The sequence below is a fragment of the Antedon bifida genome, chromosome 6 (genome assembly GCF_963402885.1).
Source record: "Antedon bifida chromosome 6, ecAntBifi1.1, whole genome shotgun sequence".
Lineage (NCBI taxonomy): Eukaryota > Metazoa > Echinodermata > Crinoidea > Comatulida > Antedonidae > Antedon > Antedon bifida.
In genome coordinates this window covers 25,558,366-25,582,987 of record NC_136231.1, presented here as the reverse complement: position 1 = coordinate 25,582,987, position 24,622 = coordinate 25,558,366, and the positions used below count along the sequence as shown (strand labels likewise).

At 34.8% G+C, this 24,622-nt stretch overlaps 2 protein-coding genes across 2 annotated transcripts; one reads left to right on the top strand and one right to left on the bottom strand.

The window, feature by feature from the left end:
- The first annotated feature begins 28 nt into the window (after nt 1–28).
- LOC144844170 (guanine nucleotide exchange factor subunit RIC1-like) lies at nt 29–19,981 on the top strand. Its single transcript, XM_078700923.1, has 31 exons — nt 29–206; nt 669–776; nt 858–931; nt 1,291–1,395; nt 1,661–1,803; nt 2,400–2,533; nt 2,869–2,960; nt 3,170–3,258; nt 3,743–3,887; nt 4,120–4,168; nt 4,710–4,862; nt 5,413–5,551; nt 6,230–6,327; nt 6,738–6,938; nt 7,456–7,621; nt 8,405–8,512; nt 8,858–8,985; nt 9,458–9,586; nt 9,961–10,057; nt 10,423–10,547; nt 11,103–11,149; nt 11,285–11,409; nt 11,510–11,652; nt 11,940–12,026; nt 12,260–12,549; nt 13,203–13,376; nt 13,769–13,890; nt 14,229–14,450; nt 14,793–14,964; nt 15,670–15,858; nt 16,727–19,981. Exons 1-31 carry the CDS (start codon nt 66–68, stop codon nt 16,980–16,982), a joined length of 4,251 nt encoding a protein of 1,416 aa, XP_078557049.1. The 5' UTR covers nt 29–65; the 3' UTR covers nt 16,983–19,981.
- A 1,066-nt stretch (nt 19,982–21,047) lies between these two features.
- LOC144844276 (uncharacterized) lies at nt 21,048–24,621 on the bottom strand. The gene is made up of 4 exons (XM_078701120.1): nt 24,330–24,621; nt 22,840–23,038; nt 22,208–22,435; nt 21,048–21,663 (listed from the first exon to the last, which is right to left on the bottom strand). Exons 2-4 carry the CDS (start codon nt 22,987–22,989, stop codon nt 21,493–21,495), a joined length of 549 nt encoding a protein of 182 aa, XP_078557246.1. The 5' UTR covers nt 22,990–23,038; nt 24,330–24,621; the 3' UTR covers nt 21,048–21,492.
- Nucleotide 24,622: the final 1 nt, after the last annotated feature.

Here is a 24,622-nt window from a genome sequence, read left to right as displayed (position 1 = left end):
AGTTGACCTTTTCGTCTACGATGGCGATTTGACAGTAGTTTCCGAAGTTGGTAAATTCTTTCAAGATGTATTTTCCTGTTGGTTGGCCGAAGTATCTAGATGTTCCAACGGGAGGGGATGAAAAACTAGTTGAAGTTTGTAGCAACAGAGAAAGGCAATTATTTGCCGTTGTCACCACACAAACCGTCTACATTTGGCATTGTAATGTAAGTGTGATACACACAGCTACGTGGAAGGTACCCACCAATCAATCAACTCTCGCGAGGGATAAAACTTCTTCTCGCCCGCCCTTGTTTAATTACTGTAGGCTATGTTTTTACATGGGTCCTAGGCCTAGCTAGGGTAGTTGACCTGGATCCATGTAGAACTAATAATAAACTTAGCCTAGCTAGGCATACATACATGATATAATAATGCTTACTTTATTTTTTCCTCATTTTGAATGAATATTATTTTTTGTGACTGAATTGATTTTTTTTTAATGGATGAGGTAATTACTTTCCATTGTCATACCAGCAGATCCTTTTATGATCAAGCCTCAGAAAACTGGATTCTTTTTTTTTTCATTAAACGTTGTTTCTCTTTTTTTCAAGTAAAAAAAAAGTTTAAATATTTTATATTCCAGCTATGTATTGTACATTATAAAATGTTATTGATTTAATTTGCAGCCTTGTGTTTTAATTACAAGCTACAGAAGGGCAGATGACGCCGTGGTTGTTCTAGGTACAAATAAATCTGTAGTATGGCGACCAGATTCAAGTTACTTAACAATTTCCGTAAGTATAAAACCACCATAAACCGGATAGAAAATAAACATCTTTTTGTACACAACAACAACAATATCTTTTTTTTTTCAGACCACTGGTGGCCATCTTATGTTTTTTAAAGTAAACGTTGATGATACATATTTATATAGCAGTAAACATAAGAAGTAAGTTTATGCTTTAAAATAATACCTTGGTACAAAAAGTTTGCTTACATTTACATAGTTCTTCATGATAAATAAAGATAAAATAATCCATGCGACAATTATATTGTGTTTCCCCAAGCTTACAGATAAGATATCACAGACAAAATATAGATTATATAAAATACAAACATGGAATATCTACTAATTATAAATGTTTAACATTCATTAAAATGTATTCAATTCAATCAATCTTTTAAAAGATGCCACAGAGGGTGGAAAGACAACTTCAGGCTTTAGAACATTTTAGCTCTCAATGACTCGGTTGTTTATTGAAAAATAATATCTTATTTAAATATTGAACATTTTTTTTGTCACTCTAGTACAAGTCATTACAGAGTAGAGACAACAGCTGCAGATACTGTGCCAGTACCGTCTCTCAGTCTGTCATACAACTACACAGTACATATACCAGGAGATATAACCAGGTAGGGGAGTCAAAGGTTGTTACAAAATATTTCCTTTTAAAAATGATTGTTTATATTCATAGTACTGTCAATTTCATTGATTTTTTATTGAATGTTTGTACATAAAAGTTTTTATTTTATGTACTTTTATTTTTTTACTTTTATCTTTCCTTACTATAAAACTTCATATGATGTTCCATAATAGTTTTACATACTTTTAAATTCATTCAAAAATGTTGTTTTTGTATAAGTGATTAAGTTACAAGATATTCTTTTTCATTCTTAGATTATGTTGCTTAAGAGATGAGTTATTGGTGGCAACTGGGGGTGGTCTATTGAAGCGTTTCAGGTGGGAGGGGCATGCAAATGAACGCAGTGATATATCAATACATGGTATACCTTTCTCAGTAGACCTACAACAATCAAGAGGTATGAATTATTTATATAACACATAAATAAGTTCCTGTCATTTGATTGGATGATTGTGAGTCACATGGCGTGCAATAGTAAGCACTATTGAACGGCCGTTCAATAGTACTTTTTTTGTGTATGGAAACAGCACTATTGAACGGCCGTTTGAATAATATATTTTTTAGACTGTTACTTTATAAATCCAACAGCGCCACCTATTTTGTATTTCCACCGCGATTATTCCTGATACGAGAGTATTGCGATGGAATACATTTTTGGAGATATATGTACAGTACTTATTTAGACCAAAAAAAGCAATTAAATTAATTTAGCTTTAGATCGTTTTTATGATTTTGATTAATTATTGGAACATCTCTACAAGACGTGGAATCATTGGAAAAAAAGAAGAAATTCGACAGGCAAATTTTATGAAAATTTAATTTTCTTTATGAAAGAATGTACAACTTAACGAACTACTGTACTTAACCAATATGTTTATTGGGAGTATAGTACTTGCAAGTTATTCCCGACAAAACCTATTATATTAATAAACTAACATTTTTAGACCTACTTTTACGGTAAACATTAAATGGGTGAATGATCACTTCCTTTAGAAATCCTGCTTGAGATACCAGGCCTTCATTTCACCCACATGGAATTCAGTAATCTACTGGGCGGCCTAGCTGTTGTTTTGTCTGATGGAAGAGCAGCTTTTATTTCATCGGACTCTCAACGTTATGAACCAAATGTAAGTATAAGTGTTTGCCAGTTTGAAAGTTTTCTATGTTTTAAAATTAAATTATTATAGTGCAACTTAAGGTAACAATGACTGGTATTAAATAACTATTTTAATGTTTAATTTTTTTTTTTGGACCATATTTAATGAGGGTGATCCATCCAGCAATTTCTGATCATTAGGGACCCTCAAAGGTTCACAAGACAAACATATACACAAGATGCTCTACATAAACAACAAGTCTTTGGGAGATATGAGGTGTCTTCTAAACAGAGAGGTGTCCCAAGGAAGGGGTTTACTGTATTCCAATATGTTTTAATATACCTTATTGGTTTCTTTATTAACAGCATGTGCACGCAGTGTGGGCACCTGAAATTAAGGATATCACATCTGTTGCAATTAATCATAGGTACAAGTTACTAGCATTTGGACGTAAAAAGTGAGTTCTAATAGTTCTATATTATAAATTCATTTTCATTAAATATTGATGTTACAATGATACAATAAATTTATATTTTAAATATATAATATAATAGAATAATGATTTCCTATTTAAAATCAAACAGAAAGCAGTAAACATGTTCAGAAGTACAGTATTTAACTTTGCTGTTTATATGGATATACTTAAATCTTTTACCTATCTTTTAGTGGACAAGGTATAGTTTATACAGTAGATGAAATAACAGGAGGAATGCTATTATCACATCATATTATATTGTCAACAAATGATTATCCGGGTAATTATGATTATTTTATTAAACTTCCCTTGTTTAAAACCAGTTACAACCTGTGCTGTAGATGAAATCAGCTATCCTTTTAGATGAAATCAGCTATTCCTTTTAAAGAAATTCTTATTATACCGATTGACCTCTTTAGTTGAAGACTGTTCTCCCAAAGGACCAAGTTATGATGAGTGACTGTGTGTGAATTAGTACACCCTCTACTCGTCTCGAAAGATGTACTACTGATGTTCCACTGTCTTAACCACTTGGCCATTTACTCGCCTAACTGGTTATCATTATCTCGTAATCACTAATCACCGTTAGAAATTGCGTGTCTCCCTTGTGTTCGCACATTTTTTAGCAAGCATGTGTATATTTCTGTCCGTTTGAAAAGTTCTGTTTCGTTTTTTATGTTGTTTTCCCTCTTCCTTTTGGTCTTTTGGTTGTAGTTTTTAAATTACTTTTAGTATTACGATTTTGATTAACATTGATTTTACAGAAGGATGTCAAGCTCTCGGTCCTGTGTCCATGATGAGGTGGACTCCTGATGGATGTGCTCTTGCATTGTCATGGAAACAAGGTGGCTTATCCATGTGGAGTACCTTTGGAGCCAAACTACTGTGCACAGTTGGAGGAGAATATGGGTATTTATTGAACATTTATTTCATGTTATTGCTTTGGTTAGATCAATCAAATGTCAAGCCAATTTACCATTAGCATATTGTATTCACTAAAATAGGAAATAAAATCTTCTGTTGAGTTTCATATCTAATACAAATTGTAGACACTGTTTACTCTATGCTATCATTGCCAAAGAACGCTTAATGGTGGATATAGCTATTCATAAAAACCCATTATAATTGTTTTTGTTTCTAGAATGTCACCGCAGTGTTGTACAAAAAATCCTTTTCAAGTAAAAGCTATGGTAAGAAAAAGTTAGATTACCATTATTAATTAATTACTGTATTTATTTGAATAAATGCCCGGTGCATTTATTGTTCAGGAGCGTTTTTAGGAGGGCGTTTATTGTTCAGGAGGGTTTTTAAGGAGGGTTTATTTGAGGGAGACGTTTATTCGTGCGAGGTGTTTATTTTTTTGGATGTAATATGGTAACTAATAGGGTAACTTGTATTATCAAATAAATACCCCCTAGATATGAACAATTAATATCTAGAAGTGATAAAATACAGTTAAAAAATTGTATCAAAAAGCTTGGTAAATTGTAGATGTTGTCAATCAATAAATTCTACTACAAATAGAAGTGTGTTGTAATACAATATTGTCAATGTGTATATATGCATGTGGCGGGGTGTTAATTCGAGGGAGACGTTTATTCAAAGTGGGTCATTTCGAATAAATACGGTAGTCCAACTCTTGTATCATTCCATCCATTCACACATTCATATATTCACAAAGAAAGAAATGTACACTTTTTACAACTAATATATTATTCTTCTGTATATTAGGATTGGAGTATGGAGGGTTATAGGTTATGGATGGTAAACGGTGTTCCTAGACACACAATGTCTATGGATAATAACCAGGATTGTCCCAAACCAACCACTCATCTTATTCAACTATTATTTGTTAAAAGCGCCCTCACTACAAATCCATGTATGGTATGTAAGTCATACTAAAGCTCTATGTATGTAAAAGATACTTTTATTTTAATGTATATGTTTGCTTTTACAGTTGATAACCCCTTAAGCTGCCCAAATTTATACAGACGTGTGGTAACGGTAAACAGAAAACCGCATTGCTTGTCCCCCATAGAATCTGTATCTATCCTGACCGGAAACCACCCGTCTGCTCCGTGCTTTGTGTAAATGGTCATAAGGAACAACATCGATTCTATAATTTTACTACTGTTACCGCTGATATGTGTAAATTGGTCTTTAAGCTGGCTAAATGCATTTTCAATATTATAAATGAATTTGGGACATTTGTAGGCCTTATAAAAATTCTTTTTCGGCATAGTTTTTGATTTTCTTAGGCTCCATTTTTGGGGAGTTCACTATAATATGGTAAATAGGTTTTACATCAACTGTGGAATTTTGTTATTTTTGACATATGACTTGACAAAGATTGTGGCCTAACCTATGCATTAAAGTTGTGTACATTTCAAACATATTTTTTAATACAATATTTCACTTGATATTTTGTTTTTAGTCAAACCATGAACATCTCTTTCTGCAAGGAGAAGATAAACTTTATTTAAATACGGGTGATACAATACTGAAGACAAGCAATACTGACACAGCGGCTGGCAGGAGTCCTGTGAGACATGATGCTCAGATTAGATCCTTAGGTAAGGCTGTAGGAGAAAATACAGTTTCTGTACAATGTATTGAGTCACACAACACACTGATCCCCAGTTAGCGGTGATGGTGTATCCCCATACTCCGGTTTGGGTGCTAGATTGGTGTTTTTGTCTTTTTGTTCTCTTTCTTTTGTTTTCCACTCTTTCTCTTTATTGTCGAGCGCATAGAGACATCGTTTATTTGCGCTATATAAATCTATCTATTATTATTATTATTATTAACAAAGCAAAGTTCTGACAAATGTGTGTTAAGATTTTTGTCTTTTAATCGTTTAAACTAAATTATACTGTCAAAATCACTCGTGGAAGATTTCTTTGTAATAGGAACCAAATATCACAATTACCATCTAGAACTGCCCGCTTTAGCAACAGCCCAATCTGCCTCCTTAATGCCTGATCCCATTGTATTTTTTCATTTTTCATCTTTTTATGTATTTTATTTGGTGTTTTTAAATATTTTTAAGAGCCTGAAATAAGAGTTACACACAATCTGGTCATTGTCCACAAGTTGTAATGTTTATTTATTGTTTTTGAATAAAAATATATAATATATAATTTGACTGGCATGAAAGAATCTGCAAACTTCACAGTGATACATTGGAAATGAATTAATTAAAATAAAGTGTATGTACATGTGTAATAAATGTACTGTACTTTCAATTTTAGCTTCCCAAACAGAGGGACCAAACAAATTAATAGGCAATAAACAGTGGCAAGTTGTACCGGTACCTTACAGTTACTTAACGAGTAATTCACCATTAAAGGTATGTTGGCAGTCGGTTCAATCTTGTTGGCAGTCGGTTCAATCTTGTTGACATTTACTTCAATCTTGTTGACATTTACTTCAATCTTGTTGACATTTACTTCAATCTTGTTGACATTTACTTCAATCTTGTTGACATTTACTTCAATCTTGTTGACATTTACTTCAATCTTGTTGATATTTACTTCAATCCTGTTGACATTTACTTCAATCTGGTTGACATTTACTTCAATCTTTTGACATTTACTTCAATCATTTGACATTTACTTCAATCCTGTTGACATTTACTTCAATCTTTTGACATTTACTTCAATCTTTTGACATTCACTTCAATCTTGTTGACATTCACTTCAATCTTGTTGACATTTACTTCAATCTGGTTGACATTTGCTTCACTACATTTTATTGTAGTTCGCTGCGGTGGACAGGTCGGGTCACTGTGTGACCGTTGCTGGCAAGAATGGGCTAGCCCACTGTGCTCTCTTTACAAAACGATGGAAGCTGTTTGGCAACGTCTCACAAGAGAACGACATGACCGTAACGGGTGGTCTAACCTGGTGGCGTGATTTCATCGTCTTGGCGTGTTTCAATCATTATGATGAAAGAGACGAGGTAAATTTTTAATACAAATAATTGCTAAAAATGCTCAGGATTTGGATCCAATGTCAAAAATGTTTTTTTTAAGCTTTTGAAATGATGGAAAACTAGATTGAAAACAATATTGCCAATCTAAGCAAAAGATGTCTTTAATATACACAGCAAGTTGTTGTTAATAGTATATTGTTAGTTATTTATATTTTTGAAAGATGAAAATATGACCTTTCATCAAATGTAATTATTTGCACCATAGCACAAATATAAACACATTCATTCTTTGTTTTAGAAAAAAATGTAAGTAGAGTCGCCATTTCATTTAGATAGCTATTAATCACGCTATTGCTGGAGCATGCGCACAGCAGAGTTGTCATGTTGTTGTTAATCAGGCTTCATCCTGTTAAAATCTGAATACACCAAGCGATCGATAGTGCACTTTTTACCAATTTTCCAATCAATTGATGGGAATATATTTACGTGTTATATAAATACTGTACTAAATTTAAAGTTTAATTGAGTAAGTTTATTTTGACAGATTCGTATGTACCCAAGAGTTTGTAATCTAGACAATGCATTTGCAACATCCATTAAAGTACCATCTCAAGTATTGCTGTTAAATGTATTTAAAGACTTACTAGTAATCTTCTGTGCTGATTACCATATATCATTGTACCAAATTGACCGGCAAGGCACACAACCAAGTAAGAGATTTCACACACTTCACCCTCAACTATCTCTTAAAAATACCGTAATATCCTCTAGTCTAATCACACCTACCTACAACACAAAATTGAGCCGACTTTGAGGGGTGGGACTATACCTGGGGAAACCCTGGTTGAGGAAAAAAATTACCGGTAAGCATTTCTTGTAAAAGCTCATCTGAACTGGCTAGAGAGAGGCCTACATCCAGATCAATACTAGGACTATACCAGGGGATATGCCTGTTTGTGAAATAAGACATAAAGTAGTGGGTGGGATTAAACCCGAAGCGGGATTATACCTGGGACAGTATGTATTTTTCAATACCCCAAGCATGAAACACATTATAAAAAATATTTTCATTAGAATTATAAGAAATGTTTTCGAACCCATTAGGGTATTATTTATTTGAATTTTGTTATATATAACCTCTATTTCCCTTCTAAGTGTAGAGGCCGTAAAGCTTTGTCTACACTATCAAACTAGTTTGACAAAAATAGTGTGATGAGCCCAATTATGGTAGTAATATGACATCATCATGTCACACAAAGTTTGATAGTGTAGACAGAGCTTTAGGTCAATTTTCAAAAAAAAAAATAACATCAAGTATTTCTGCATGTTTTTTAAACTTATATCTTGGATGAGATTCTTTAAGATAAAAAGAACTGGTCCAAGCTTGAGTTTTTCACTTAAGCACTGTCTTGACTTAAGCATAAATTAATGGATTATTCATTAACTATGTGTCAATTACTGACAAGCTAATTTGAATTGAATATCATTTTTAGATCCTACTGCGTCTATCACTCGTATACAAGACCTGTCATTGGCCAACTTTGTTCCTCATCCTACGTCTCTTACTTGTATAACATTAACTTCTCTCAGGTCAGAAATACGTAAGTAAACCTTTAAGAAATAAGAAAAAGACTTGTAATTGAATAGATTATACAGTTTTTACTTATCAATAATATCTTCTGAAGTGATTGTTATTTGAATTCATTTCATTTCATTTATTTCGTCAATTAAAAACATGATAATACAATAAAAATAAACATAACCAAACCCATGACAGGATTAAATAAACAAAAGCTTCATTGCTGACAAATTTAATTAGTCTTACCGGAACCAAACAAGAAACTAACTAAAACATCATTCATTGCCTGAAATTTCAGCTGTTTGTTTTCCTATGATGATATATTTTAAAAAGTCATAAATGAATTTTAAAACCTTTTTTTCTGTAGAAAAAAGCAATAATCATGCGAGAGAAGCAGAAAGTTTAATTATCAATGTCGCTGGTCGTGTGCTAATGCTGCATAGAGATCGTGGTAAACTGATTACCAGCGACTCAACAGTTAAGAAACGGAACGAGGTAAATAAGTTGAAATTATTTAACATACATCACCAAAAAATTGATCCAAAAGAACTCCACTAAAACCCCCAGTTGCGTAATGGCTATGAGCGCTCACTGGCTAAACCCAGGGGCGTCGGAGCTTATGGGAGCCCCTGAGCAGTGCCCAGAGGAAAAAACAGGCATTAAAAAATGTCGATAAAGGCTAAAAACGCCCGAGGCCTCCAGCGTGGGAGGGCCACTTAGGGTTCCTAAACCAGGTGCCTCAGGTCTCTATGTTACACCACTGAAAACCCCTCCTTTTGGACACCACTATTAAGGGGTACATTTCTTGTGGAACATACGAGGGGAAACCTCTATTCAGGGGGCACTCCTATTGAGGGGACACTTGTTAGGTCCTGCAGGTGTCCCCTTAAGAGGGGTTCTACTGTATATTAACATATTATTCACTATTGCTTTGACTGTCTTAAATCATTTTATGTACTTTTTTCAGATGCCATTTTGTGCTCCAATTGTACTTGCCTCTAATGTGGAGAACTTGTGGGCTGTTTCGGGCGTTTGCCATAAAAAGCCTCATTTGACAGAATCTCTTTGGCTTGGATGTGGTGCGACAGGAATGAAGGTACATATCGTTGATTAATTGAGCTAATTATGTGCCCTAATATGGTAGTGATATTCCCAAATATTTCCATATATGGGCACATCACATTTTTTTGTCACATACAAATATGTAATGTAATTGTTTAATATAGTAAAAAAACATACAAAGAGTGTAGACATCAAAATAATAATGGATAAACTATTTTATAATTTACCGTGCTTATAAACTAAGTCTTATGTGAGGCTTAGAGAGTGGAGTTGAAAGAGTCGTTTGAGTTTATAACCCTGGCACTTGGTCAGGATTGAACCCTGGATCTTGGGATTGGAAGGCAAGCACCAAGCTACAGCTGCACTATGTTATTGATTTAATTATGATATTTATTTTGTTATCATCAGGTGTGGCTTCCATTGTATCCTGAGGGTGATGAGAAACGCCATGGCTTTCTTTCTAAACGTATCATGCTCTCATTCCATTTGAAAATATATCCTCTTGGTAAGCTTTATGCAATACATTTATTTTATAATACAGTGCATTATAATAAAAGTGTCCACTCTGTAATATGGTAGAGAATGGCTGAGCAGTTAAGACAGAGTCATAAAAATAGGACTTAAAATTGGGAGTCCATTGTATAGATCTGGCTTGTATGCACTTAAATAAATCTAGAGCATCTTTCAGTAAGAGTAGGCCGTATGTCCTAATGGGATGAAAGATAATAGTTATTATTATAATATTTAAATGTTTCCTTTATTCAACATCTATTCAATTTTACTTGTACAATACTTGTGCTGAAACTATTTCCAACTTTAAAAGTTTTCAGTTTAATAATTCAATAACATGTAATATTATTTTGTTGCTAGCCATTCTTTTTGAAGATGCTGTTGTGCTGGGAGCAGCTAATGACACCTTGAACTTTGACACGCTTAGCAATCACTTGAAGTCCTTCCAGCCATCAAGTATACCATTCTCTACATTAGAACGCACAGTATGTTGTCTAAAGCTCTGTCTACACTATCAAACTAGTTTGATAAAAAAAAAGTGTGATGGGCCCTAATATGGTAGTGATTTTCCAAAATATGTTAGTGATATGACATTATCATGTCCATATATGTGCACATCACATTTTTTTTCACATAAAGTTTGATAGTGTAGACAGAGCTTTAGAGTGTGTTGTTGATAAGTTATATTTATGATCGGAGGCCTGGTTACAAAATGTGATGCAAATGAGTGGTTGGGATTACTGTATACTCTAAATTCATTAATAATGGATTCGCAGTATGTTAAGTATTCTGTCTAATGGATTTAGCCTAAATTAGGGGATGGGATTATATTCGAGCATGGGGATTTACAGGGTTATAATATAGTAGTAGTTTTGTATACCAGTTTTATTATGTTGTAATACTGAAATATGTACAAACTTTCAGCAATCAGAAGGGACTTTTTTTCAGATTTACTTATTGTGGTTTAGGTAAATTTATATACAGTATAAATAATCATTTTCTTTTGTTAGTTAGTAATGATTATATTTTGTTATATTTAGACTCAGATTTATCTTCACTTTATACTACGGCAATTACTTAGAAGAAAGTAAGTACATTTTTATTTGTTTTAAAATGTGATGTTGTATTGTATTTTTAAACCATAAATAATGTATATTTATTATATAGGAATAGATATAAAATGTTGCTTGAATGATTTTCATTTTGGTTTGTTTTAAATTAGCCTTGGAATCCATGCACTCGATATCGCCAGGAGTTGTACATCATTACCATACTTCCCACATGTATTGGAACTTATGCTTCATGAGGTGCTAGAAGAAGAGGCTACAGCATCGGAACCTATACCAGGTACGTTAAGCTGTATTTATAATAATTGACCATTACATGGTGCGAAATGTTAACGAGAAATGCAGTGTACAGTATATATAAAATGTATATATTTCCTCAGATGCTATGTTACCAAGGGTCGTGGCCTTTATACAGGAATTTCCTGAATATCTACAGACTGTTGTACATTGTTCAAGAAAGACAGAGATTGCTTTATGGCCGTATTTATTTAACACTGTGGGAAATCCCAGGGATTTGTTCCAGGTACAGTATTATTATCACTATAATTTAGATCATCCTTATCCTTTTCCGATGTTAAGTTCTGTCTACACTAACAAACTACTTTGACAAAAATATATGGGCACATCATATTTTTTGGTCACATAAAGTTTGATAGTGTAAACAGAGCTTTAGTAATGCTCAAAAACATATTCATAGAATGATTTTTTGACTTTATAGCTGGATTGTCTATTTGCAAAGTAGAAGAACATTCTTGAATCTATTTTATTTACACACAATTTTCCTGTTATTAACTTTTTTATATTGAACAGGAGTGCCTTACTTCAGGGTTGTTGCAGACAGCTGCTTCCTACCTCATCATTTTACAGAATTTAGAAACAATCAAAATAAGTCGACAAGTAAGTTGTTTTAATGATATATATATGCAATTAAGATTGAACGCTTAAAATTATTACATACATTCTTTTTTATCAAAAGAAAAAAAAATTGATAACAAAGGTTATTATATTTTATGGTAAATAAAACATTTTTCACATACAATTTTAACATGACTCCTTTATGTATTTTTTCCTTGCATAGTATGCAACACAGTTATTACCGTGACTTCTTTATGTATTTTTTCCTTACACAGTATGCAACACAGTTATTTGATGTGTCATTAGAACAAAGAGAATGGGGACTTTGTCGTGACTTACAACGTTTCTTACGAACAATTGGACCTGGGGATGAAGAAGATGAGCTGCGATCTCCACTTCCACTTTCTAACCCAAATGTATACCCACTTACCAATCCTCCATTAACGCCAAAAGATCCTGCTATGCCTGGTTTTAAATTCCACAAGTCGTTACCTAGGACACGGAGCGTTAGTGGTGGTGGACCGAAAACATTGGATAAAACACCAGATGCTGCAGCTGATAAAAAGTTAGTATCATATTTGTATAATAAATTTATATTATAAATCCAAAGGCAAAATACTGAAAAAATGACAATGCTGTGGGTATCAGTGGCTGGATCTCAATGGAGATACGAAAAAAAAGCGAAAAGCTAAATCAAAATGATAAAATAAAACAGCCAGAAAAGTTAGCAGAGCTTTCGGGCAACACTAGCAGTGCAAATTTATTTTATATATACATATAATACACATATTTGACTATATTCTATCATTGGAATTCATTTGAAGGGAAGGTCTCTTCTTCCAAATAAGGATTTATTGATTCAATAGCCAATGCATCTCTATCAAGTCTAAAGCTTTGTACATGATCAAACTTTATGTGACAAAAAATGTATATTGTGATGTGATGTGCCCATATATGGACATGATGATGTCATATCACTACCATATTTGGGCACATCTTACTTTTTTTGTAAAAACTAGTTTGATACAAGTTATGTATTATTGTGTATGCCCACCCTAGAATTACTTGCTCAACGTACTTAGTATAAAGTACATATGTCAGAGTAGAGCAAAACATCTGACCAATTACTCAACACCCTGGCGCAAAGCTACTCCACAGTAGTTACAAACAATTACAATGTATTATTATATTATTGACCATTTATAATTATTTGTTTAGATCCGGTGTCTCAAAAAGACTAAACAGTAATGAAAGTTCAGCAGAGGATTACTACATAGATCTAATTCTATGCAGACATGCTCGCAAACTACTTACAGGATGTCGAATAAGGGACCTGGGAATGTTTTGTGCTTACCTGGATTTTAAGTTAGGAAAATGGCTCGCCAAAGAAAGGTAACAAACCAAGTATATTTTGGTGTTTTCTATAGATGCTTTTAATTTGACTGAAGTTATTTAAATTAGCCTGTCCATACACCTGGTTTATGTTTGAAAAATGTTTTTTTTTTTTCATTTCCAAAAAAAAATTGTTTTTTTGAAAAATGTTGTGATGACTGTTTTGTAGAAGCAGGCATGAAAATGTGATTTGTTTGTTTTTGCTAAAACGATAGAATGTTATGTTAAAATATTTTATTTATCATGTTAACAATATTAGAACTTTTTGGTTCTGAATCAATCATGAATGACTTACTGTCTGAATCAACAACCAAATAAGAATTTATTTTTAGCTACTGTGGTATATCCTACTCCTGCATTATTTAAATTAACATGGTCTTGTTTCTTGAAAGGATGCGAGCCGCTAAGATTGATGATATGGTCCATGCCTTGCAATGTCTTCATCGTGATTTCAAATGGCCTATGCCAACTTCATCTTTCACAGTATCTCCTGTTTCAAACTCATTTAAATCTGGTAAGTAAATTTAAATATCTTACCTATCGGACGTTGAATTGCACCCGTCCTAACCCCAATTTAAACATCATCATATTGTATGTGATTAAACCTCTGGTTTTGGATATTCATGAAATAGTAATTGTTTTCGAAAAAAACAAAAATTAATTAACTGACCTGCTTGACAGTTTCGCTGTCCTGCTCGGACAACTTCTTCAGAAGAAATGACAAATATGTCATTAAACAGATTGTCTAATGATACACATGACTTAGTGATATTGTATAATATTATATAGTGATAAGATATATTTATAACTGCAGTACTGTATTATATTTTGAAAAAAAATTCTTTATTTCAGGTTCTATATCAAGGTCTTTTTCTAGGTCATCTTCCCAAAGTTCATCGTTAATTACCAACGGATTATCAAATGATACTTCACCCCTGGCAAAATCTAGCATTCCCTCCCCATCATCAAGTGGAATAACCAAAAGTAAACTGATGCGTCCTCAAAGTCTGTCGGACAGTGTTATTAGTGATGCAAAGACAGAGGAAGCTATTCTTCAGCATATGTCTTATCGAGGTAACACCAAGTTTTTAAAAAAAAGGAAAGTCTGTTATTTGAGGATGTTTTTGGTTTTCAGAGAGTTTGGTATTGGGAGAGTTGATTGTGTATACACATACATATCATATTTCAGATTAAGGCCAATTTACACAGAAAATTGCGTAGCTTGTCCCACATAGAATCTGTATCTATCCTGAGCGGAAACCTCCTGTCCGCTCTGCGTTGTGTTTAAATAAAGAATAACATACTGTAAACATTCAATATTTTTATTACCATTACCACTCGTCTGTGTAAATTGGCCTTTAGAGGCTCAATCGAAATATGATAAAAATATGGAAATAATACAATGTTTGTTTGTAGGGTCAGATGACACGAGTACACTTGGAACTGGGGAAGAGAGTGCGTCGACCTTTGGTGATTGTGATAACCTTGATGACACCATGTGGAGTAGCAACCAGAATCTTCAAGAGATTGAGAAATTATCACTTGAAATGGTCACTCTTGGACCACCACAATCTCTTAAGGAACTCCGGTAAGCTATTAAACCGGACACTCTTAAAGCCAATTTTCCACTAGGTGAATTTGTTCCCGTTAATCAAAAGCGTCAGCTAATACGCGTGCGTATTCATGTTTCCATCTACGTATGCGTAAAAGCTGATGCTTTCGATTTGCGCTAACAAATTCTTCTAGTGAAAAATTGGCTTAATGCTTTGGGGTTTTACAATCCTTTCTTAGTTTTCATTTTGTCACACAATTCACAATGACACAAAAACACCTTTTTTCTCTTGTACATTTTCATTAACAAACTGGTGTTGTCTTTCGGGGAAGGCTTACTAAAATCCGAGCTGTTTAGAGAAATACTTCCCCCTCTTCATAAGCCAGCTCGGTCTCTCAGATTCAACCGATTTCTAGAGGTACCTCATTGTAAAACCAGCAGACTTAGGTCGTCTCCAGTTCCCACCATGGTGGATATAATTAATAGGCATCACTAGCTCTTTTTTAGATATGTAATAAGTGAATGTTTTAAGGTTTTTTATTCATGTATGGTTTTTAATTTTATGGTACGATATCTAATTTTAATAAGATGTTTCTATTTTTATAGCAATTTTAATTAATTTTTATTTATTTGTAATACAATTCATTTCAGTCTTTGACTGTCGTTTTGTAATATATTTTTATATACCGATTAAATAAATTATACTGAATTTTTTGTTTATTCTTCTCCACTATATTGCAGACATCTATTTAGTATTTTCTTGGATGCCAACTGTTTGGAATGGGCATTTGTTATTGGTATCATCCTCCGTGATCTATCAGCTGTCTCACAAGTTATCAACTCTGCCAGTCTTCTTGACTCTCCTCTGGATGTTCTTGGCAGGATGAGGGAGGGCTTCTCTTTTCTAGAACTCTGGGCTACTACCGAATGGTAAATATGTGAACAATTGTTTGCAGATAGTGCTTCATTTTAACGTAAGGGTGTGTGGCTCAGTGTGTTGGACGTTGGACTATTGATCGTGAGATAGCGGTTCGAATCCAACTCTGCCGCATAGCTTGTATCCTTAGGCAAGATACTTTACTTTCGTTTGCCTCTCTCCATGGGTACCCGGTTAGATCAAGACACAACTTTGCGCTGATTACTAGCTGAGTTATGGGAGTATGTTTCCATATGCGTTTGATGCAAAAAATGACCGGGGTAATAATGTTCAGCGCTCAGAGGTTTCACAACATTAGGCGCTATATAAATCCAGGATATTATTATTATTTAAATCAGGTTAGGCTGATGATAATCGTTGAATTGTTTAAAACTTAAGCCCCTTTCTCACTAATGTACCAGCCGTATACATAATACAGGAATCGTGTCACATTAAACTGTCTTCCCCAATATAACATGCATATACTGTACCACCTTAAAGTATAAAAGGGTCTAATGAAACAATATAAAATCCTGTACGATATACTGTTTACTTGATACACTTGATTGCACAACGTTGCAATTATTCGCAAAATGTCATGCTCTCACACAGCAAGACAAAAAAATATAACTATGATTGTTAACACGAAATGCCGGTCTTGCTTGTGAATATTCCTTGTCATATTACCTCACAACCCTTTAAGATAGGAAACCATACCGGTAGGAGTACTGTATATCACCAGAACTGTGCTCTGTCAGAAATGGGTTTAGTGAAACATGTTTACTTTACATTCAGTTTTTTAAGGTGAAATAAATAATATGATGATAAAGTAATTAGTATGGTTTTTTTCTAATAGAAAAATTTTCTTTTTGTTGTTGACAGCCCTTCCTATAAGCCAGTGCTTGAAGCCATTCAGCCCCAGGCTCAAGCTCTGTCAATGATAATTGAACAGCAACCAAGCCCTCCTAACACTCCAGCATCCACAAGAGCATCTACATCGTCAGAAACCTCACTATCTCCTATGGAAATCAAGCGTCAGAGTGTTAACCTCAGTGAGTCTGAAGATGAGGCAGTGAAGACACCAACAAGAGAAGATGTGCCAACAGAGACGGAAGCTGGTTCTTGTGTCATTTCATAGCCGTCTGTATTTTCATTCTTATTGGAAAGAATTATACAGTAAAATATCCAGACGCCAAGAAAACAAAATCATGCAACATCGGATGTTTTTTTTCTACTGTAGAATCTAATCCTGTCGCCAGACTTTTGGTAAATTGTAGGAACAGCTCAAATTTGTCTGGTATGAGGGACCACCTAAAATTGTTTGAATTGCGTGGGACCGGTCTGAAGTTGTCTGTTGTGGAACCAGCCCAATGTTATCTAGTATTGTTGGACCAACCCAAAGATGTCTGGTATGAGGGACCACCTAAAATTGTCTGGATTTTTGGACTGTTCCGAAGTTGTCTGTTGTTATCAAACCAGCTCAAATTTGTCTGGTATGAGCGACCAGCCCAAATTTGTCTGGTATTGTTGGACCAGCCCAAATTTGTCTGGTATTGTTGGACCAGCCCAAATGTGTCTGGTATTCTTGGACCAGCCCAAAGTTGTCTGGTATTGTTGGACCAGCCCAAATTTGTCTGGTATTGTTGGACCAGCCCAAAGGTGTCCAGTTTTTGAAGTATAATTATATTTCATAAATTCTATGGATTTTAATTAATTAAGATAATTAAAAACCAGTTTTGCTGGTTTGATATCTTGCCAGGTGTAAAGCACAATAGGAGTATTATACTCACAGCATTGGAATTGCTTTCTTAAAATTATGGTGCTGAAACTTTGAAGACTATGTCTGTGCTGTTGGACATTTCGAATTTGTGTGAACGTGCACATGGGTCGTATTCAACTGGTACATGTCCATAAAGTGGACATTCATGTTGACGTGTTAGTGAACGTTGTGACCTTAGTTCATGTGGTGCTATCCCACTGGGTAAAAGTGCCTACTATAAATGTGTAAGGCACTATGTATGAAATTCAAATCAATATTTCTATACAATTAAATAATTATGTAATAAATATTGACTTCCAAATGAATTATTAGCAATATTTAATATAAATTGCAGATTACTACATAATTGGAAAATTTAGATGGTTATTTTAAAAAAATAGTTTTTCTGATTTACATGTAGTTTACACTTTGATGACATGGTGCTTACCCCTGTGTCAGCATGTCACTGACTCACTCCCTAACTTGTTGAAAATTAGTTCTTAACATTTAGTAATGAATTATGACTAATACTGCTTGATGTATCTCATTCCTTATACTATTTACCAAATAATAAGTTGTAGTATTATACTTAATAATGTGTTAGGCTTATTCGATGCCTATTTGATTATGCAAGTAAACCTCCCTCAATAAAACCACCTGGTGGATCAAATTATGCAAATTATGCTGAAAGGAACCACTGAATAATGTATATAAATCATGTATATTATTAAGATAGTCACATGTGTGTGAGAGAGATAGAGGGTAATGTCGTTCAGTACACATTTTGTATGAATACATTGTACATATTTTATATTGGTGCTATTTTTATAAGTTATTGTACGTGTATCTTTTATCTTCTAATTAAACACTATGAAGGAGTTTGTATAAGATATCGTTGGGTATGCGGATATGGTAAATAAAAAATTATAATCACCAAATTACGTTATGATCCGATTAAGTTTAACTTAAGTACAACTCGACAATGATATTTTGTGTGCGATGTTGTTAAAGTGTTTGTAAAAGAAAGGAGTACCCCTTTCCTTTTGATATCCTAGCATGACACTCAAATAAGTATGCCTAATGTTTTTATCACACTTTTTCCCATGTCCATAAAATGATAAAACCTGAACTTTGCTCTTGATAAATTTACTCAGCTAATATTCTTTGAAATCTATTTTGAAAAATGATTAATTCTTTCTACAAATCGTAAATGTTATCCTATTAAATAGAGGTTTCCAATTAATTTTAATTTACATTTATACAATGTATTCTAATTAAATGTCTCACTGAGATTTAGTTTTCTGCCAATTCGCCATTTTAGGTTACGGTTGAAAACAAACCGTTTATTCTTAATTGTAGGTCGTTAATTAACTTCCCTCCACCCTTGAATTCCTAGAACTGATAAAATTAAAAAGGTAAACCCATGGTTTCAATTAAAACAGAAATTTAAAAGTAATGTGCTTCTTTTTGACAATGTTTTAAGGAGTGCAATTTTCCACCATGTTAGTCTATTCTCGAGAATCTTCGACTTCTCTGATTGGTTGCGAATTTGTGTTTCGCATCGGAAAAGCGAATGCGTATTGTCGTGTCATACATTATGTATGAATAAGTCAATTATTTCGATTTGTGCGAATAAATTCGCCTTGTGGCATGAAGGTATACTAAAGCTTGGTTCCCACTAGGACGTAACGCAAGGACGTAAACGCAACGTAATGCTTGGTTCCCACTAGAGACGCAACACAAGGATGTAACGCAACGTGAGTTGACCAATTGCAAGCGATGAATTATTCGAACTGTCGCTTGTCATTGGTCAACACGTTTGCGTTGCGTTTACGTCCTTGCGTTGCGTTCTAGTGGGAACCAAGCTTAAGCAAGTTGGCCAATGACAAGCGAAAGTTCTACTAATCCATCGCTTGTGATTGGTCAACTCACTTACGTTGCGTTTACGTGTCCTTGTGTTGCGTCTCTAGTGAGAAACATAAAAATAAAATTTACGCCAGTGTGCTATTCCAAACATAGCCATACTTATACGCACAAACAGTCACATTGTGTTTGATAGGACTTTAGACAAGCAGTAATATCAGTTTAATTGATAACAATCAGCTAATATTATTTATAAGTCAATCCTCAATTGTTTTTGTGATTACTGTACAAAAAGGTGTCAGCATAGAACTAAAATCTGTGGTGACTGATTTTTTTTTATATAAGACCTGTTTCTTCCTATAGGCCTATAAGTTTTATTTAGTACGTATATATACCGTATAAGTTATTCGAAAATAGACCAAAATGTCCACACTGTAAATTGTAATGTAATGTAATGAATATTTATCCTATTATTATTAATAGTGAATAAATCTTTGATATTTTAGATCATTCTACATTGAATTTGTGTCTATATTTACCTACGTATTCTTACTGCCGGTGGTTAGACCCACGTCAAACCCGGTCAGTAAAGCTTGGTTCCCACTAGGACGCAACGCAAGCGAGTTGACCAATGACAAGCGACAGTTCGATTAATTCATCGCTAGTAATTGGTAAAATCCCTTAAGCGTGGTTCCCACTAGCGACGCAACGCAAGGACGTAACGCAACTCAAGTGAATTGACCAATCACAAGCGATGGCTTATTCGCTTGTGATTGCTAACTGTCTATAACTTCGCTTGTCATTGGTTAAAACGCTTGCGTTGCGTTTACGTCCTTGCGTTACGTTCTAGTGGGAACCAAGCTTTACGTTGCGTTACGTCGTTGTGTTGCGTCTCTAGTAGGAACCATGCATTAAGCTTGGTTCCCACCGACAAAACGAAATGACGTAGGGGAGGCGCAATGAAAGCGAGTTGACCAATCATAAGCGATACTTTGGGATTCATGCGTCGTGATTGGTCAAATTGCTTGCGGTGCGCGTACGTACGTCCTTCCCTTGTGATTGGTAACCGTAAATCCTCCTCAGCATAACCCGGTATTTTTAATGCGATTTTAAACGATCTTTAAAAACCCTTGATCCATCGTCTGGAGTATCTAAACATTTTTATGGTTTTTGGCTTTATGCGTTTTACAATGTTTGAATACTACTTGCTTCTAGATATGTTATAATATAATCAGAATCAGAAGTTATTATTATGATTATAAAGGTTTAATTCTGCATGACTTAACCGCTTTGGTACAATTCTAAAAGGATTTATACTGAATGTAGAACCGGTAATCGAACAACAATTAAAGCAGTGAAAAATGTTGGGAATCCCAACTTTGTATACTCTAACTGTTCTTTTTGTGATTTTAAAAATTACCGGAAAGTAATACATTTTACAACCTTTCCGGGTTATAGATATAGGCCTTGCGGAAAATAATGGAATTATTAAAGCAAAATATTTAGCTGTACATTTAGGCTTTTATTAAACATGTTGCAGTACTTAATAGGCCTACTGCAGTAATATAATAATTGTGATACATGATTATGATGATGTATTATGAATCCAAGTAGATTGTCTTGCTCTATTATTAATACTTATATCTATTATTATGAGTGAAACAGTCAAATAAATGCATTTCATTTTTATATAAATTTAAAACATACTATATAATAATAAAACATCTTCAAAAGAATATAAAAGATTTCAGACAAACACAGTTACTTATTAAAAGCAATGGACGAGTAAAGAAAGAAGTTAAATTTGCGAATAATATTCTATTTATATATTTTATAAAGTAGAAAAAAAATATCTTAAATATATGTTATTTCATTGAATAATTCATAGATTAAAATATAAGATAGAATCAACAAAAATATTAAAATCACGTTCTCTAAATATATTATGGAGTATTCGGGTAAACTTCGTAAATATATACAATTATTGCCTGAGCCATATTGATGCCTATACTAATTCTATAGTTGTCTACGTCATATTTAGGTCTATTTTGTTTAATTTCAATGACACATGTCCAAGATCAGTGTTTTCTTTTATCCAGTTTCTTAACTCGTTGTGTTGGTCAGCAATTGACAATGGTGTTTGACCATTATGGTTTCTGATTGTCATATCAGTTCGGTGACATAACATCTCGAAGGCCTGTTAACAAGAAAATAGATGAATTATAGGTAGCCAAATTGGCAGTCAGACACTCTTGACGCGCACTTGACAATCATGGTAAAGAAAAAAAAAATCGGTGAATTCGCCACAGTTGGTCAACTTTCAAGATTCACGCGGATCGCTTCGATTTTGACATCTACGTCTTACCAGGGAGGGTGGTCTTACCAAAAAATCGGGAGAGAGCAGATCCTGGTAGGCCGGAAGAACGTATGACCATCGACCGACAGGTCCTTTGTAGCCGCAAAATGTCTCTCTCCAAATGAGAACAAATCGATACCCTGGGAAAGATCCGTGGGGGCCAATTGCGATTGACCGTTTCTCTGCTTAACCCATCCACCCAGCATTCCCAGATGGTAGGATACGGTACCACCTACCAGTCTGCTCAAAATAATATTGTTTGCAGGTTGTGCACAAACAACATGATATGTACTGTTACCGGATCGATTATTAGGCCTACCCTATCGTTTTGTCAATCTTGATTTTCAAGATCAAGTGACGATAATAATCGGATAATTTAGCTCACCTCTAAATGTCCTTTCTTTGCTGCGATGTGCGCAGGCGTATCTCCGCGGGCTTCGTCTTGTTTGTTCGCATCTGCTCCGTATTCCAGCAGCAATTCCAATGTAGTCGTAGCACCTGATCTCGCGGCATCGTGAAGTGGAATGCATCCCGTAACTGGTTCACGAAGGTTTGGGTTTGCTCCGTGTTCAAGTAGAAGTTGCACCATTTTAAAATTAGATATCGAAACGGCCTAGGTGAATGTTAAAAATGTATAGATTTATATTAATTTAAATTAGAATAGACCCTTTATCCTCATTTAAAAACACGCAGGAAGCGCGCGTGTTGGCCGCCGGACTTCTTCTGGTCGCAGAAACGACTGGGATCGAATTTACCCTTGTCCACCCACATGTTCAAATGTGTAGGCTGGCATGGACGTGGTTGTCAAACACAACTTGGCTGATTACTATAGCTACGTACAACATTTATGGTTCGTGTTTGATCCAAAATTGACAGATAAAATTAATAATCTGAAGTGCTGAGAGAGGCTTTAAGCATTGGTTTAGACGTGAAGAATTTCTTTAATAAGTATACAATAGGCCTACATTAAACGCATTTTTTCATTTTAAAGTTTCCTGAAATTGTTAAATACAATACCTGTAAAGCCGTGTGTCGGTACTTATTCTTTGAATTCACTGGAAATCCCGCTTGCAATAGAGATTTTGCTTCATTTAAATCTCCAGAAACCACAGCAATTGTTAATGGATTGGGGTTTTCCTGTGGATTTTCCATGGTGCTGCCAATCATCCGAAGTCAGTAAAGTAGCGTTTCCTTAACAACAAGGAGCATCAAAAGCCTCCAATAAAAAATAACAAGAAATAAAATGTATTTATTCTTGGTCCCACTCCTCAAGCTTAACTGGAAACTTAACTGGTCCTCCACGGACCCATGACATCCAGCAGTGCAGCGCCTACCACATCAGCACATCTGGAGACGATCCCCTGCTTTTTTTAGTCGCGTACAACGACTCTACATCTCACTATTGTCGGTCGGTTGGTCGGTCGGTAAATACTAACTTGAGCACGCGACTGTAGCCATGTATATGGCCTTGTTTTGATTTCGAATAGTCTAGGCCTACCAACCAAGGTCTTTAATGTGCACTATAATATGACTGTGTACACGTGACCAACGGCTTTACATTCCATCCGAAGGACGAGGCAATGGGAGTAAAACATCAGTTCCGGTCGGGCGCTGTGAGCTATGACTTTTTCTGGATTAACTTACTAGTTGTTTCATCAATTTTTCCGTTTACCGTTTTACGTAAGAATTTGAGACTAAACAAATATGATAAGGTAGATTAGGCCTATGTTTTTCCTGTGTGCGCGGTCTTTCCAAATGTGCCGCAATTGTTTTGAAGTAAACAGTTTTTGGGGGAAAAAGACTTGGCGTGTCCTCCCGCATTCTTGACCCCTTACCCAGCCTGGATCTGTCATCAACTGCCATAATTATCGTCAGACGCCGTAAGAGGTAGGAGGTACGTAACGTACGTTCTAAAGCGTGGTTCCCACTAGCGACGCAACGCAAGGACGTACCGCAACGCAAGTGAATTGACCAATCACAAGCGATGGCTTATTCGCTTGTGTTTGCTAACTGTCTATAACTTCGCTTGTTATTGGTTAAAACGCTTGCGTTGCGTTTACGTCCTTGCGTTACGTTCTAGTGGGAACCAAGCTTTAAAGCGTGGTTCCCACTAGCGACGCAACGTAACGCAATCTACGCAACGTAAGAAAATACCCTTCCAATAATTGTGTTTGCCCCCGCCTGCGTGAAATCAAACCTGCGATTTTCTGCATTGTTGCGTCGTCGGTTCCCACTTGTGATTACGCAATACATCCCTTTGCGTCAATACGTCGCTACGTTGCGTTCTAGTGGGAACCACGCTTAATGAAGGAAGGACGTAGCGCAGACTTAGTTTTATGCGGTGGTATTTTCCCGTAATTAAAGTCACGCGGAAGTATCATACCAGTAGGCCTACAAGTATTATGACAGCGGGCTTTGGCACATAGCCCATGCTATTTATTGATTTATTTATTTATGATTGTATACTAACAACAATAGTCTAGATTTAACAATATTATAAGACTTACCTCACGGTAGCCGATTTGAAGCGATCTCATTCTAATCTGCGTAAATTGAGAAATAAAATAGTAGATAGGCTTATATAGGGTACAGGCTAGAAATCAGGCTGCTCTGAATAAATGTAATCCACTAAATTCAAATGTACTATTAACAGCAGACAAAAATAATGTTTTGTGTTGACAGCTCAAAACTACACTGAATCAGATACCAGAACGACGTTAGTTCCATTTATATATGTTTGATTTCTTGCTATTGTTAAGTTCTAAGTACTTCCGAAAATAGCAGTTCATTATCTTCAAGT

Excerpts from the sequence above, each read along its gene's own strand:
- LOC144844276 (XM_078701120.1), bottom strand. The coding sequence starts at position 22,989 with ATGATTGGCAGCACCATGGAAAATCCACAGGAAAACCCCAATCCATTA. Across the intron at positions 22,436-22,839 it reads ACCGACACACGGCTTTACAG|GCCGTTTCGATATCTAATTT; the intron begins GTATTGTATTTA and ends ACATTCACCTAG. Across the intron at positions 21,664-22,207 it reads CAAAGAAAGGACATTTAGAG|GCCTTCGAGATGTTATGTCA; the intron begins GTGAGCTAAATT and ends TCTTGTTAACAG.
- LOC144844170 (XM_078700923.1), top strand. The coding sequence starts at position 66 with ATGTATTTTCCTGTTGGTTGGCCGAAGTATCTAGATGTTCCAACGGGA. Across the intron at positions 207-668 it reads TCTACATTTGGCATTGTAAT|CCTTGTGTTTTAATTACAAG; the intron begins GTAAGTGTGATA and ends TTTAATTTGCAG. Across the intron at positions 12,027-12,259 it reads CAATCAAAATAAGTCGACAA|TATGCAACACAGTTATTTGA; the intron begins GTAAGTTGTTTT and ends TTCCTTACACAG.